This window comes from Dasypus novemcinctus, chromosome 21 (genome assembly GCF_030445035.2).
Source record: "Dasypus novemcinctus isolate mDasNov1 chromosome 21, mDasNov1.1.hap2, whole genome shotgun sequence".
In the NCBI taxonomy this organism is placed as follows: Eukaryota; Metazoa; Chordata; class Mammalia; order Cingulata; family Dasypodidae; genus Dasypus; species Dasypus novemcinctus.
This window is the reverse complement of record NC_080693.1, coordinates 25,351,215-25,365,531: the sequence shown is the minus strand read 5'-3', so window position 1 is coordinate 25,365,531 and position 14,317 is coordinate 25,351,215. Positions and strand designations below refer to the sequence as shown.

The 14,317-nt window shown below is 56.0% G+C and overlaps 2 protein-coding genes across 5 annotated transcripts; both read left to right on the top strand.

The window, feature by feature from the left end:
- Nucleotides 1-64: 64 nt before the first annotated feature.
- On the top strand, nt 65-6,522 carry FGF11 (fibroblast growth factor 11). 2 transcript variants are annotated; one of them, XM_004468717.4, is made up of 5 exons: nt 65-1,542; nt 3,154-3,264; nt 3,460-3,563; nt 4,135-4,333; nt 4,621-6,522. In XM_004468717.4, exons 1-5 carry the CDS (start codon nt 1,350-1,352, stop codon nt 4,689-4,691), a joined length of 678 nt encoding a protein of 225 aa, XP_004468774.1. In that variant the 5' UTR covers nt 65-1,349; the 3' UTR covers nt 4,692-6,522. The 2 variants fall into 2 exon arrangements, with proteins under 2 accessions (XP_004468774.1, XP_023447558.1); XM_023591790.3 differs by having other exon boundaries at nt 66-1,542; nt 4,219-4,333.
- A 148-nt stretch (nt 6,523-6,670) lies between these two features.
- On the top strand, nt 6,671-14,102 carry CHRNB1 (cholinergic receptor nicotinic beta 1 subunit). Of its 3 annotated transcripts, none has more exons than XM_058283591.2 (11): nt 6,671-6,766; nt 6,853-6,992; nt 7,582-7,626; nt 8,074-8,183; nt 8,270-8,378; nt 8,741-8,888; nt 9,212-9,421; nt 11,707-11,930; nt 12,449-12,630; nt 13,003-13,150; nt 13,417-14,102. In XM_058283591.2, exons 1-11 carry the CDS (start codon nt 6,709-6,711, stop codon nt 13,555-13,557), a joined length of 1,515 nt encoding a protein of 504 aa, XP_058139574.1. In that variant the 5' UTR covers nt 6,671-6,708; the 3' UTR covers nt 13,558-14,102. The 3 variants fall into 3 exon arrangements, 2 of the variants coding, with proteins under 2 accessions (XP_058139574.1, XP_058139573.1); XM_058283590.2 differs by having other exon boundaries at nt 8,255-8,378; XR_009182339.2 differs by lacking the exon at nt 13,417-14,102 and having other exon boundaries at nt 8,255-8,378; nt 12,449-12,785; nt 13,003-13,116.
- Nucleotides 14,103-14,317: the final 215 nt, after the last annotated feature.

Genomic DNA, 14,317 nt, shown 5'->3' with positions numbered 1-14,317 from the left:
ACCCCGGGGTTCCGCCAGCCCAGCTGCTCCGCTCCCCCTTCCCGGCGTCTCCGCCCCCTGCCCCGCCCTCGGGAGGAGGGGGAGTTGCTGTCGCCGCCGCCGCCGCCGCCTCAGCTTTCCACAGCCGCCGCCGCTGCTGCGCCTGGTGCAGCCGCCAGGCCCAGTGTTCTGACTTCGCTGGACCAGGGTGCTCTGCGGGGACGCCCTCGCTCCTTTCCGGGGGTCCAGGGCATCTAAGCCGGGTGCGGGGAGAAAAGCTCCGCTTGCGGGGAACAGGGAGGGAAGAGCCTGGAGCCGGAGCCAGCGCCACCCGTCGCCGGATCAACAGGACAGGACAGGTTGAGGGGCGTCGGAAAGGCACAGGGGTGCTATAGGCGGTACCAGGGAGGCCCGGGAAGCTGGACCCTAGGACGCTCAGGCTGCTTGTTCTGACTAGTAGGGGCCTGGTGACAACGTGGATGCACTCCATTCTCGGGGGTGTTGGCTGGGTTGGTGGGTGCACTCACTGTCCCTGAGGAAATGTAAGGGGCACCCAGAAAAAAAAGGACTCTCCTTATTTCGAGGTGACAGAGGGCTCTGCAGACACCTGGTGTTTTCTGCTAGGAAGGGTGGTTTTGGAGGTGACTTGAAAAGGAGCAGAGGGTGACAAGGTGAGGAAAGGGGGCTCAAGTAGCTGGAATGCTGGGCCACGAAAATTGGGGGTGACTTGGTGAAAAAAGGTATTGCCTAGGGAGAAGGCCTGGGAACCTCATCTCATGGAACCAGAACAACCTGGAAATTCCAAGACCTAGGTTTTGGGGATTTTAGTAAAAAAAAGCGGGGAATTCTCTCCATTTAGGGGGTGGCAAAGGAAAAGACACCAAGGTTGGGTTCCTCCCTGACACTGGACAGCTCCCCAATAGAAGGTGAGGCAAACTAATATCCCCAAAGCAAAGATCCACTCTTTAGATCACAGGAGTGGATTTGGCAGGGGTGCAGGGCCCCTTAAATAGGTGAAGTGCCCGGGGCTCTTGGAATCATTTGTATTTTGGAAATTTTGAGGGTCTTGGCTTTGGGATAGGGGAAGTGGGGATTGGGGCCCTGGAGAAGAGGGGAGGTGGAATTTTTGGTAGGGGGCAAAATTCGAGGGTGGGGTCAACTGAGGGGGGATCCGGCTGCTGGGTGGGGAGGAGCAAGCGGGCCCAAGGGTGGGAGCTGGCAGCTGCGGGAGGGCTTAGTCTCAGGTCCTGTGGGTGGGGCGGTGAGTCCGGCCAGAGCGGCAAGAGCATGCCCTAGTGAGCGGGCTTCTCTGGGGGAGCCCAGCGGCTCCAGTCGCCTGCCAGTTTGGGGGTGTCTCCTCCCGGGGCACCATGGCGGCGCTGGCCAGTAGCCTGATCCGGCAGAAGCGGGAGGTCCGCGAGCCCGGGGGCAGCCGGCCCGTGACGGCACAGCGGCGCGTGTGTCCCCGCGGCACCAAGTCCCTTTGCCAGAAGCAGCTTCTCGTCCTGCTGTCCAAGGTGCGACTCTGCGGGGGGCGGCCCTCGCGGCCAGACCGCGGCCCGGGTGAGTGCGGCTGGGGCTGGGTCTCCCGGCCAGGGGTCTCTCTTCTGGGGGGTCGAGGCCGGGGACTCTGAAGACTGGGGCCCAGCTGAAGGGACTCCCCTGAAAGTGGGTGGGCCAGGACGACAAAGTCCCAGCCTGTCAGACTATGCCTCAGTTTCCTTCCTCTTTTCCGGTAACCCGGACTCTCCTTGCTTTCGAGGGCAAGGGGAAAGCTTGAGGGGCTCTGTCGGGCGCCCCGAAGTCTCGCAGCCCTTGCCCACCCCCCCCATACGGGAGTCCCCACCCCCACCCTCCTGCCTACGTGCCGACTCTCGCGATCCTTTCAGTACCCGAGCGGAGGGGGCTGGGGGTTCCGGACGCCTGGGTCACCCCGAGGGTTTCTGCGGCCGCGGCCGCCCCGCCCCCGCCCGGGTTCCTCCGCTCCTCCACGCCTTGGCTCGGGGCCAATCTCCCCAGCTCTCCCCGGGGTGTCCTTGCAGCTACCTCGCCAGCCGGCCCCTCTGTGTGCGCTCCTCCCGTGACCTGCGTTTCACGAAGGGAGCTGGGGACCCCCCCATCACCCCCGAATTCCTCCTCGCGTGTCTCCGAAACCGGGTCCTACTGGCTCAGGACCCTCTGCCCGGAGAAACTCAGACACAGTAGCTGGGCTGGAGATGGGCATGGAGACTGGGGGGTCGTACCACCTACAAGGTGGGGGACAGGGGAGTCGCGGGAAAGCGAGCGACCGGGAGGAGAGTTGTGAGGATTAGCGTGTGATCCCCGTCCAGGTATGACAGGCAGGGAGTCCCTCTGGCTCCGCTCCCAGCTCCCCGGGGGGTGGCCCCCTCGCGGCCTCCTCCCCCCGCCAGCGTCCGACAGTCCGCAGTGGTACGGTCCGCAGCCCACCCTCTGAGAGGGACCCGGCCCCCACGTGACTCAGCCTGCCTCTCCATCTCCCTGGCCCCCCTCCCCCCATTTCCTTGGTACCATACCGTATATCCCCCATCCCAGGCAGGTTACCTGGCCGAAGGAGAGAGGCTGAGCCCAGAGAGGGCTGGGTTTCCGGCAGACAGACAGACAGACAGACAGACAGACAGATGGGCCGGCGTCAGACAGACCGGCTGTGGGCCAGGCCGAGGCCGGAGCCAAGCAAACGAGCTGCTAGCAGCGTAGCAGCAGGTGCTGAGTCAGCGTCGGGCCCAGTCCCACCCCCACTCCTGAGGAGGAGCCCCTACCCTGTGGTCACCTTACAGCCCCCCCAATACACTCGCAAATACACTGCCCTTTCAGCCTGTCTCCCTCTCTCCTCTGCTGGTTTGGTGTATCTCTCCCTTCTCCCTCCTTCGCTTCTCCCCTTCTGATTGAGCTGTGGACTAGGAATTAAACCATCTAAATAAATTTCAATAAATTAAACTGAAAGCTCGTGGTTAGAGGAAGCAGAAGGGACCCACACCCAGCTTCCTGGAGTGTTAAAGAGAGCTTGGAGAGAGCTTGTGTAGAGGGCAAGAGAGCTGGGGCCCTGGGACCCCTTCCTTTTCTCCATTCTCCTCTCTTCCCTCCCATCCTGCCAAGTGTAGGAATGCTTCTGGGAACAGACATGTCATTTTCAAAGATGAATGTCTCTCTCCCCAGAGCCTCAGCTCAAAGGCATCGTCACCAAACTGTTCTGCCGCCAGGGTTTCTACCTCCAGGCAAATCCCGATGGGAGCATCCAGGGCACCCCAGAGGACACCAGCGCCTTCAGTGAGAGGGGAAGCCAGCCGGGGCGAGGGGGAAGACGGGGTGGGAGGTGACAGACCAACTCCCTCCTTCGCCTCTGCTGCTTTTGGTCTGTCACCTGGCCCCCCAAGGGAAGAAGTGGGGGAAGAAGGGGATGGGTGGGTGAGTGCAGGTGGGGGGTTGAGGTCCGGGTGCTAATGCCCTCTCTCTCCACCCCAGCCCACTTCAACCTGATCCCTGTGGGTCTCCGTGTGGTCACCATCCAGAGCGCCAAGCTGGGCCACTACATGGCCATGAATGCCGAGGGGCTGCTCTACAGCTCGGTGAGACCCAGCAGTTGAGGGGCTTGGGGTCCCCGGGACGCCCCAGCAGACAGCCTTCCTCAACCCCAGGCCTTGCGTGGCCCAGGACTCCCTTTCCCCCCAGCTTTTGCTGATGGCCTGTCATCACTGCCCACCCCAGAGTGCCTCCTCCAGAGTCCCTCCAATCCCTACTCCTCACATGCCCCCCAAACACCCCAAAGATTCTTTGGGGGGCCAACTCCTTCAGCTTTCTTAGGCCCCTCCTTATCATCCCACCTCCTCCAGATTTTATTATTATTCACTTCCCCAGAGTCATTCAGGATAGGGCATGATGAGAGGTGGGAGCAGAATGCAGGGAAGGGGACTTCCTCTGGGTCCCCCAAAGTCTAGCACTTAGGGGCCCATAGCCTCTTCCTCGTCCTCCCTCTGCTCCCGGTTTCTGCATGGACTCAGAAGTTGGACACACCCTCCCCCAACTCCCCAGACATGGATGGATGACATCCTGGCTTCTTCCCTCCCAGGGCCCCTTTTACCCACTCTTGCATCTGTTTGTCTCTCTGTATTGTGCCTTTCTGGGTCTTTGTCTCCTCAGGCACATTTCACCGCTGAGTGTCGCTTTAAAGAGTGTGTCTTTGAGAATTACTATGTCCTGTACGCCTCTGCTCTCTACCGCCAGCGCAGTTCCGGCCGGGCCTGGTACCTAGGTCTGGACAAGGAAGGCCGGGTCATGAAGGGAAACCGAGTCAAGAAGACCAAGGCAGCCGCCCACTTTGTGCCAAAGCTCCTGGAGGGTGGGTATGGCCTCAAGCAAAGGTGGGCCACCTGGCAGGGCATTGACCTTGAAGTGGACATTTGGTGACACACAGCTTAGGCTACAAGTGGCAAGGGGACCACTGTTAGGACAGGTCAAGCCAGGAAGGCTTTGATCTTTGGGGATCTGGGGAGCTTTCCTCCTGTGGGTTGGGGTTCCCAGGGGGTGAGTGTAGGGGAAGGGAACCCTCTCAGAGCTCTGGCTCCGCCTGGGTGTCTTTGTGCCTAACTCTCTCCTTCCCCGCTCCTCTCTCTCTCCCTTTCACAGTGGCCATGTACCGGGAGCCTTCTCTCCACAGTGTCCCTGAGACCTCCCCTTCCAGTCCCCCTGCCCCCTGAGATGTATTCCCTGGGCTGGAGGCTCCCTGCACTTCCACTGAGCCAGCCACCACCAAGGCCTGTCTCCCGGCCCTGCTGTCCCTGCTGCCTGCCATACCCATGCCCTGAGCAGCCAGGTCCCACCAGGTGATCTTCCCTGGGGGAGTCCAGGGACTGGCTGTGACTTCCGGGGCTGCTAAGACCCTGAGATCCTTACCCAGGAAGGGGAGGGGTCAGAGGGGGTGGTATCTGAAAATGGACCTGGCTGATCAATCTCTACTTTACTTCCACACGCACACCCTCCCAAAGCCTTTTCCTGAGATGGTGCTGGGGTTTCCAAAACTGATAGAGCCAGGGCACAATGCTCCCCACCCTAGGTTCAGCCAGTTCCCAGAGCTCTATGTTCCTTCTTCATTGTCACTGGGCCATAGATTTATAGATCCCTTGGAGCTCAGGATTAGTTTCCCTCTCTCCCAACTCCACCGTCTGCCTTGGTCTGGACAGATTCTGGAATGCCAGGCACCCCAGCCAGGGCCATTTCTGCACTAGGACACTGTGCTGGAACCCAGGCATGCTGCCAGGCTGTGTTCTGGATCCATCAGGCTTCTGTCCTTGACCCAGACAGACCCCTGGTTTCCAAGTAGAGAGAGGCTGAATTTGAGCCTTGCCCAGCCATGGCCTTGGCCTGAACTAGGACCATTCTCAGATCACCACAGGCTTAACCTTCTTATCCCAGAGACACCCAGTTCTAGATCATGGTTTCTAAACCTTTATGAAGCCATATTTCCTCCTGAATCTCAGCTCTAGGACATTGACAACTCTCAACCCTTCCCTCCAGGATGGAACTGGGTCCTGTATAGCCATATTGTTAGATATAGAGAGATATATCTAGAGTAAGTTCTAGGCCCACCCTTCCACCTTCTCATTAAGACTGGACTTTGGAAAGGACCCAGCTATGATTCATAAAGAACTAAGTTCTGGGTGAACTGAGAATCACTTCTTGCTTTTCTGAGATAATTTTCTAAAACTCTTATTCTTCCATATAGAGTGCTAACCTTTTTTTAAATGCAGTTTCTGTCTCCTGGAACCCAGCTGGAGTCCTGCCAGGGGGAAAGAGTCTGGGAAGGGACAGAGGAGTTTTGGAAGGATCCCTGGCTCATAGTAGGGAAGCTGGGATGGGAAAGGGGCCAAAACCATGGCATGGTGGGACCTGTGCCTGGGTTTGGGGGGATGTGAACACTTAGCTACCTCAGCTGGAATTCCTCCCAGGTCCTCTTTAAAACTGAGGCCTTTAAGGTAAATGGGCTTGGAATAAAAAGGACAAGTGGAACACAGCCTTGACCCCCTCGTCAAGAGATCCCAATTCAGCAATAAGTCCCACTCCTTTCCCCTACAGGTCAGGCCAAGGAGAGTAAGGGTCTCTTGGGCTCTAGACCTCATACACCCCCTAGAGCTTCCACTAAAGTAGAACTTGCTTTACCTTAGAGCTTATAACCTCAGCCGGGTTTTAGGTGCACAAAAAGGGCCTGACCAAATCTTTCTGGAACACGTGGTTGAGCTAGGGGCAGGCCTGGAAAAGACCTGCAACCTACCAGTGAACTAGGAGGAAAACTCCCAGCTGCCTCCGATCTGACCTGGGTTCTGTTTCCCTGTGGAGCGCCTAAGGGAGGGTCAGGGGCACAGTCAGGTCACTTTTCCTCAGGCTCTTTCTACTTCTGGCTTGTTGCTAGAGGGGTGGATACCCCCTCACCCACCCAGACCCCGCTCAGGCTCCACCCATCTCCTGGCTCCTCTCCCAGGGGTCTGGTCTCCACTCCACGCTTTCTCAATTAAAAGACGATTTCTACAACGAGGTGTTGTCTGTGTGTGGCTGGCAGGGGCAGTTGCTCGGGGCGGAACTAAGTCCCGGGGCGGGGCGGGTGGGCTGGCGGCTGCCCCCCATACAACAGGTGCACATTCCTGGGCGCCTCGTCACTTCCCCTGCCCTGGCAGTCCCGGCGGCTCACCGAGGATACAGACTGAGCGGCGCGGCTGGGCTATGGCCCCCGGGGCGCTGCTGCTGCTGCTGGGGGCTCTGGGGGCGTCGCTCGCCCCGGGTAAGTGTGGGCCCTGTGGGGGCAGTGCCGGGGGCCGGGGTCTTGGCCCGGCACCATGGCTTCACTAAGCGCTCTTCCTCTCCCAGGCGCCCACGGCTCGGAGGCGGAGGGCCGGCTCCGCGAGAAACTTTTCTCGGGCTATGACAGCTCGGTGCGCCCGGCGCGGGAGGTGGGCGACCGCGTCGGGGTCAGCATTGGTCTCAGCCTGGCGCAGCTCATCAGCCTGGTGAGGGCTCGCACCCGAGGTTGAGGTCGGACCCACCGGCAGGCTGGGGAGGGCGTGGCTTTGAGCTGGGTAGGACCGATGGACAGGCAGGGGCTGGGGCCCGCGGCGGAGCCGGGCTGCGAGCCGGGGCGGGGAGGGGGGGCCCGTTAGCAAAGATTGGGTCGAAATCCAGCCAATGGACAAGCTGCGGGCGTGGCTGCTGCGCGCCCGGGGGCGAAGCCGGGCAAGGCGAAGGACGGGTTCTGGGCGGATCTTAAGTCGAGCTGGGAGCGGTGGACGGGCCGGAGGGCGGGCGGACGCGTCCGGGGCGGAGCTGGGTGCGGGACCCGGGCAATAAAAGGCGGCAGGCGGAGCTTCGCGGCTGCGGGAAGTGCGGGCTGTGGGCGGGGCCCGGCTCGAAGCCGAGGGAGGGGAGGGCGGGGGCGGGCCTCGGGGCAGGACGCGCTCCGCGTGGTTGTGCAGGAAGGGGTGTTTCCGAGGTAGAGGCGGGGCCTGGGCCCAAGGAGGTGGGGCTCAGAAGAGCCAGGCCCAGCTCCCTGGTTTCTCTCCACCTCACTTCACCTCTGCCCTTTACATTCTCCCCTTCTAGAACGAGAAGGATGAGGAGATGAGCACAAAAGTGTACCTAGACCTGGTACGGAGACGCCGCTGGGGCCGGGGCGGGGTGGGCGTTCTGCTGCCTGTACAATTTCCTCGAATATCCAGCCCAGTAAGACTACTTTTTGCATCACGATCCAGAAAACGTATTTATAACTGAAACAGAAGCTTCCTACGGGAGTTGCACTCCATGCATTTTTTTTTTAAACATGGGTTTTGGCCCACTAATTTGTTTCGCCACCCACAAACCACAGTCTGAAAAACACTGTTTTAGAGGACAGCTAGTTGCAACCTCCTCATTTTTACAGACGGAAACATTGGGGCCCAGTGAGGGGGAAGGGGAAATTAGGTGATGTGGGTCCCAGCTAGTGAAGGCGGAGCGGAGGCCAAAAGTCCGGCCTCCTGACCCACAACCCCTACCCTGCGCTTCTCCCCTTCCTTGCCCTCCCTTCCCGGGCTTCCCTCTCGGCCTCTGTTTGCCTAGGAGTGGACTGACTACAGGCTGAGCTGGGACCCCGCGGAGCACGAGAACATTGACTCGATCCGCATCGCAGCTGAATCCGTGTGGTTACCGGACGTGGTGCTCATGAACAAGTAGGATCTTCCCAGAGGTTGGGGAGTGGGGCGGGGCCTCCGAGGGGCGGGGCCTGATCCCAGATGAGTAGATCCCTCCCCTGCAGCAATGACGGAAATTTTGACTTCGCTCTGGACATTAACGTCGTGGTGACCTCCGGTGGCTCTGTGCGCTGGCAGCCCCCGGGCATCTACCGCAGCAGCTGCAGCATCCAGGTCTCCGGCCCCTCCTAGGAAGCGCAAGGCGCCCTTAGGAGAGCTCCCTCTCTCAGGGACCCTGACTCCCCAGCGACTCCCATTCCTCTTTCCTTTTCCCCACGGTCCTCATCTCTCTTTTGCCGTCCTCATTCTCCATTGAGTTTCATCTCCTTTGTATGCTTCCATCCACCTCCCAGTCTTCCTCAGTGACACCCCACCACCACCATTTCTTCAATGGCCTCCCTTAATAATCCCCCAGTTCTCCTGTGACCCCACATCCTCTGACCCCGATCTCCCCTGTGACCTTCCCTATGACCTCCCAGACCCCTCCAGCCTCCACCAGTTCTCTTGCAGCTCTAGTGACTCCCCCCTCCATCCAGGTCACCTACTTCCCTTTCGACTGGCAGAACTGCACGATGGTGTTCAGTTCCTACAGCTACGACAGCTCAGAGGTCAGCCTGCAGGCTGGCCTGGGCCCCAATGGGCAGGAGCTGCAGGAAATCCACATTCACGAAGGGACCTTCATTGGTGAGTGGGCATGGCCTCTGTGTCCATGGGTTTTATGATTTCCAGTTTCCAACAGGCTGCTAATTAATCTCCACAACAATGTTACAGCTCTGTGGGGTTGTTGCTGCCAAGAAGGGTAGTATGACTATCAACATTTCACAGATACAGAAATTAAGGCTTGTCCACATTCGTTATAGATAGGCTACCCAGCCCAATGTCCACAACTAACTCCTTATCACATCCACCCCTTTAGGGCTAGCATGTAGCATAGCAAGCCATACCTGGCACCAACTAGGACAGCTCCCACACCTGTGTCCCATTCTTTTTTACTCTCCCCCACCCAGAAAATGGCCAATGGGAGATTATCCATAAACCCTCCAGGCTAATCCAGCCTCCTGGGGATCCTCGGAGAGGAGGGGAAGGACAGCATCAGGAGGTCACCTTCTACCTCATCATCCGCCGGAAGCCTCTCTTCTACCTGGTCAATGTCATTGCTCCATGTGTCCTCATCAGTCTCCTGGCCATCTTCGTCTTCTACCTGCCTCCAGATGCAGGTAAGGGGGGAAGGGTCCTCAGCCCTCCTTCCCACTTTAGTTTAGCTCCTTCTTCACCCTTAATGCAGGCGGATTTTCCTCCCTGGGCCATGATGGATTGTGTTCCTACCAATCCCACCCGGTTTTCCCTTCAACCAGAGTGACCTCATCTGGATCCAAGTCTTCCTTCCCACTGAGTGTGCCCTACCACAGGCTTTACTCCCCTCTGCCGCCCCCTTTCTCCAAGCCCAGTGATGGGACACCTGGACTCTTTAGAGTCCTAGGATCTCATCCACGGAACCGCTTTTCTCTTACCAACAAACTCCCAGGCTTAGACAACGTTTCCCATCTCTTTTAGCATTTCCATCCCCTTCCTCTCCCACTTTCCAGACATTCATTTGTATTCCCTTAACCTCCTATCCTGCTGGGCAATAATAGCAAACATTTCTTGGGAAATGAGGCAGTATAATATAGCAACCAGGTAATCTGAAGCAAATTCCTTAATCTCTATGTGCCTCAATTTCCTGATCTGGAATGGGGACCATTACTGTCCCCATGCAGAGGGTTACTGTGAGAATGAACTGAGTTAATAGAACTATTCTTGGTACTCTGTAAGTTCTATATAAGTGCTGGTATTGCTTTTATTATTTTTGCTATGATAATACAGTGAACATGTTACATATATTAACTCAATTCCAATCTTTACAACAGCCCTATGGGGGAAGTACTGGATTGTCAGTCCTATTTTACAGCGGAGGATAAAGAGGCTGTGAGAGTTTAAGCTCATTTGCCTGAGTTATACAATTTTAGAGGGGTGGTGTCAGTATTCCAACCCAGCTCAGTGCCTGTATGACCAGAGACACAATATCCTTAACTCTGGTAGTCTAAACACGGTTTCCTCCTCTCTGGCATCAAGTCTCCACTGTCTAGGAAAAATGAGAGATACAGCTCTAGAATTTGCTTCCAAGTTTAACCCCTACTTCCTCCTGGAGCGAGGCAAATCTTGGAACCCAAAATTAAAGGACTGAAGTAGACTATGAAAGTCTTTCATTTCAGTATCTTCCATGAAGGTGGTAATGCTTGTAGTATGCCACAAAGAAAATCAGCCAGCTGGTGCATCAAATTGACCCTTCAAATTGTTATCTAGTTCCTGAAAAAGCCACAGGGGTTGGTCTTTTTATTGATGGGACCATATTTGTTGAGTGTCTATTATGTGCTAGTCACTGGGAATTATTCACATCAATGAATAAAAGAGACAAAAATCCCCACCCTCATGGAGTTTATGATCTACCAGGGAGACAGTCAATAAAAATAAATGTCTGTTATATAGTATATTGGAAGAGGACAAGTGCTAAAGGAGGGAAATAAAGTAGGAAAGGAGGTTGGGGAGGATGAGAGTAGGGGAAGGAGCCACATTTAAAAAATAAGATGGTCATTAAATGCCTCACTAAAAAAGACACATTTGAACAAAAATGGGAAGGAGGCAAAAGAATAAGCCAAGCAGATATCTGGGAGAAGAGTGTTCTGGCATAGGAAACAGTGGATGCAATGGCCCTGTTGTTTGTGCCTGGCATGCTCAAAGGACAATAAGAAGGCTGATGTAACTGAATGAATTAAGCAAGGGGGAAACCAGTAGGAGATGAAGTCAGGGAGAGAATGGGAAAGACTTGCAGCTCATAGTAAGGGCTTTGGCTTTTGTGAAGAAGTTGATGAGAAGCCACTGGAGAGTTTTGAGAAAAGGAGTTGTATGATCTGACTTACATTTTCACAAGATCAATCTGCTGAAAACTGGGGGTGGTGTGGGGGGCAAAGGAAAAGGCAAGGAGACTGGTTGGGAGCCTTTCATCATCCCTCAGACATGAGGTGATGGTGGTTTGCATCAGGGTAGTGGTGATGGAGGTGATAAGCCATGAGTTTCAGGATATATGTTAAAGGGAGAGCCAGTTAGATTCTATGGATTGGATATGGGATGAGAGAGACAGGAGACTTGAGGATGACTCCAAGAATTTTGTCATTTATGAGACAGGGAAGGGGAGAAACTTTGGTGGTAGAGGAGTTAGATTTTGGATATGTTAAGTTTGAGATGTCTCTTGACCATCCAGGAGTAAAGGTTAAGTGGGCGGATGGATATGAGCCTGAGATCAGGAGAGAGGTTGATACTGGAAGTGCAAATGTGAGAGTCAATGCATGAGATGACCTTTCCAGAAGGCTGTCCTTGAGTGGGCTGAAAACATAGTCACAATAATGTTGTAGAGATTGTCTTCTGGCAGAACCTAATCCTTCTCCTTCCCCTCTGTCCCCCAAAGGGGAGAAGATGGGACTCTCCATCTTTGCCCTGCTGACCCTTACTGTGTTCCTGCTGCTGCTGGCAGACAAAGTGCCTGAGACCTCACTGTCGGTCCCTATCATTATCAAGTACCTCATGTTCACCATGATCCTCGTCACCTTTTCAGTCATCCTTAGCGTCGTAGTCCTCAACCTGCACCACCGCTCACCCCACACTCACCAAATGCCCCTTTGGGTGCGACAGGTAAGAGAGATCTCCACCCGCAACTTGTGCTAACTCTCAGTCCTAGTACTAGGCTCTCCTCCCAGGTTATCAGTCCTCTCACACCCACCAAGCCCAACTCCAGTCTTCCCTTTAACAGACCTTAGGGAGAACTACAACTACCTGGGAGAGTCGTTGAAGTGCTGAGGAGGGCTGGGTTTGAAACTTTGCACAATGAATTTTACTCTCCCATCACTATCATACCACGTTACCCGTACTCTCTTCCTTAATACTGCCTGTCCTGGGTCCACGGGAAACAGTCTCAGGGGTTGGGTACTGTCAGGGTGGGAGTCCCGGCACCTCCCTTTTCAGTCAGGATGCCTCCCAACTCGCCAAAGAGCTCTTTAGGCTGTGTGGTTGCATTTCTTTGTGTAGGCCTGTGGGACCGAGTGCACTCATGAGCAGGAATGGGCATGTGGAGTGGGGGTGGCTGACAGCTTCCCTTCTGGTCTGAAAGCATGAGGGCCCCCTCCAACACGCCTCTTCTACTCCATCTGCAGATCTTCATCCACAAGCTCCCTTGGTACCTGGGTCTAAAGAGGCCCAAACCTGAGAGAGACCAGATGCCTGAGCCTCCTCCTCTAACTCTCAGAGATTCCCCAGGAAGTGGCTGGGGTCGGGGAACAGATGAATATTTCATCCGGAAGCCACCAAGTGATTTTCTCTTCCCCAAACCCAACAGGTAGGACCTACTTCCCCATCACCCAGATAGAAGGGAGGGAGAACTACAATTCCCAAAAGACCGTGCGGAGGCAGGCGGCGCTTGCTCCCGGAAGCTGCTGAGGTTGAACATCCTGGGAGCTGTAGTATCCCTGCAGCCATCTGCTTGGCGAGAAGGTGGGAACGCAGGCGTAGAGGGGTGGGCGTAGTTGCGGGAGGCTGGAGAGGCTCGCTGAAGGTCGCTGCAGGCGGGGAGAACCGGAAGGGCGCCGCTCACGTCTTGGGACCCGGCAAGGTGTTGGAAGCGGGGCGGGGGCGGGGGCGGGGCTCGGGCCCTGCCGGGGGTTGTGCCTTTGCGCCGGGGGGCGTGGCCAAAGAGTCACACCGCCCCCAGGTTCCAGCCTGAGCTGTCTGCGCCCGACCTGCGGCGATTCATCGACGGTCCGAACCGGACAGTGGGCCTGGCCCCCGAGCTGCGGGAGGTCGTCTCCTCGATCAGCTACATCGCTCGGCAGCTGCAGGAGCAGGAGGACCACGACGCGGTAAGTCCAGTGACAGGGAGGCAGGGCCCCGAGACCCAGGCTCCGCCCCTAGCCCTCGGTTTCGTTTCCCGACTGGAAGTTTGCCGCCTTGGTCCCGCCCTCTGGCTTCCGACTGGTTCTTCCCGCCCATCCGTCGCCGCGGACTTGCCTCATCGGGTGGTTGGAGGATCCGGGCTGGATGCCTTGTTGGGTACCGGGCCGTGGGGGTGGGTCTTCCTGGGGTCGCGGCCCGGAGCTCAGCAGCGGGGTCCTCCGCCTACCCCCAGCTGAAGGAAGATTGGCAGTTTGTGGCCATGGTAGTGGACCGTCTCTTCCTGTGGACCTTCATCATCTTCACGAGCGTCGGAACCCTTGTCATCTTCCTGGACGCCACCTACCACTTGCCCCCTGCGGACCCCTTTCCTTGAGAACGGCAGGGCCGAGATGCAGGTCCCCAGCCAGTTGACCTCAAAGTTCTGGGGTGCTCTCAGGTCGTATGCCCTCCCTGCCTCCTAACCCAGGCACTAGAAATGCAGCCCTCTCGCCGTTTTGTTTTGGGGGGAGGAATGGAGTGGGACTGACGGCTGGGCTTTAGTATGGCAAACGGGAGCCGGGAGCTCACCCGAGATGCACCATCAGCTTTACTCACTCTTTGGGTTCTTGAAGAAGCTCCTTTGAATATCAGCATGAGCCCCCACTGAAATGCAACCAAGAACAAGACTGTAAGCCTTACAAAGGCAGGAACGGTGTCTTGTTTATGAATATGCCCAGCACCTGGCATAGGTCCGGCCAATAGAAGGTAGGTGCTTAACAATTAAATGAATAGGAAACACACATTGGAAGTACAACAATCGGTAGTGCTTATCTTTGTGTATTTAGACTAGTGATCATTTTTTTTTCCTTTTGCCTTTCTATAATGTTTTGAAATGAGTTTTTATCTTTTAAGATTAAAAAAAAAAGTTTCTTTCTAAAAGCATGTGTTTTTAATGAGGAAAAAAAGCAATTTAAAGACTTCCATTCATATTCCAGCTTTGGTGGAGAAGCCACTAAACTGCTCTGGGCCTCAATTTCCTTATCTGTACAATGAAGATAATAGTAGCTGCCCCCTAGGGCTGTCTGAGGTTCATCCGAGAAAGTGACAAAAGCACTATGCAATATATATCAGAGGTCACAAATGGTGTTTGGCAC

Coding starts and splice junctions, on each gene's coding strand:
- FGF11 (XM_004468717.4), top strand. CDS start 1,350: ATGGCGGCGCTGGCCAGTAGCCTGATCCGGCAGAAGCGGGAGGTCCGC. Junction 1,543..3,153: donor GCGGCCAGACCGCGGCCCGG/GTGAGTGCGGCT, acceptor CTCTCTCCCCAG/AGCCTCAGCTCAAAGGCATC. Junction 4,334..4,620: donor TGTGCCAAAGCTCCTGGAGG/GTGGGTATGGCC, acceptor TCCCTTTCACAG/TGGCCATGTACCGGGAGCCT.
- CHRNB1 (XM_058283590.2), top strand. CDS start 6,709: ATGGCCCCCGGGGCGCTGCTGCTGCTGCTGGGGGCTCTGGGGGCGTCG. Junction 8,889..9,211: donor TCACGAAGGGACCTTCATTG/GTGAGTGGGCAT, acceptor TCCCCCACCCAG/AAAATGGCCAATGGGAGATT. Junction 9,422..11,706: donor CTACCTGCCTCCAGATGCAG/GTAAGGGGGGAA, acceptor TGTCCCCCAAAG/GGGAGAAGATGGGACTCTCC.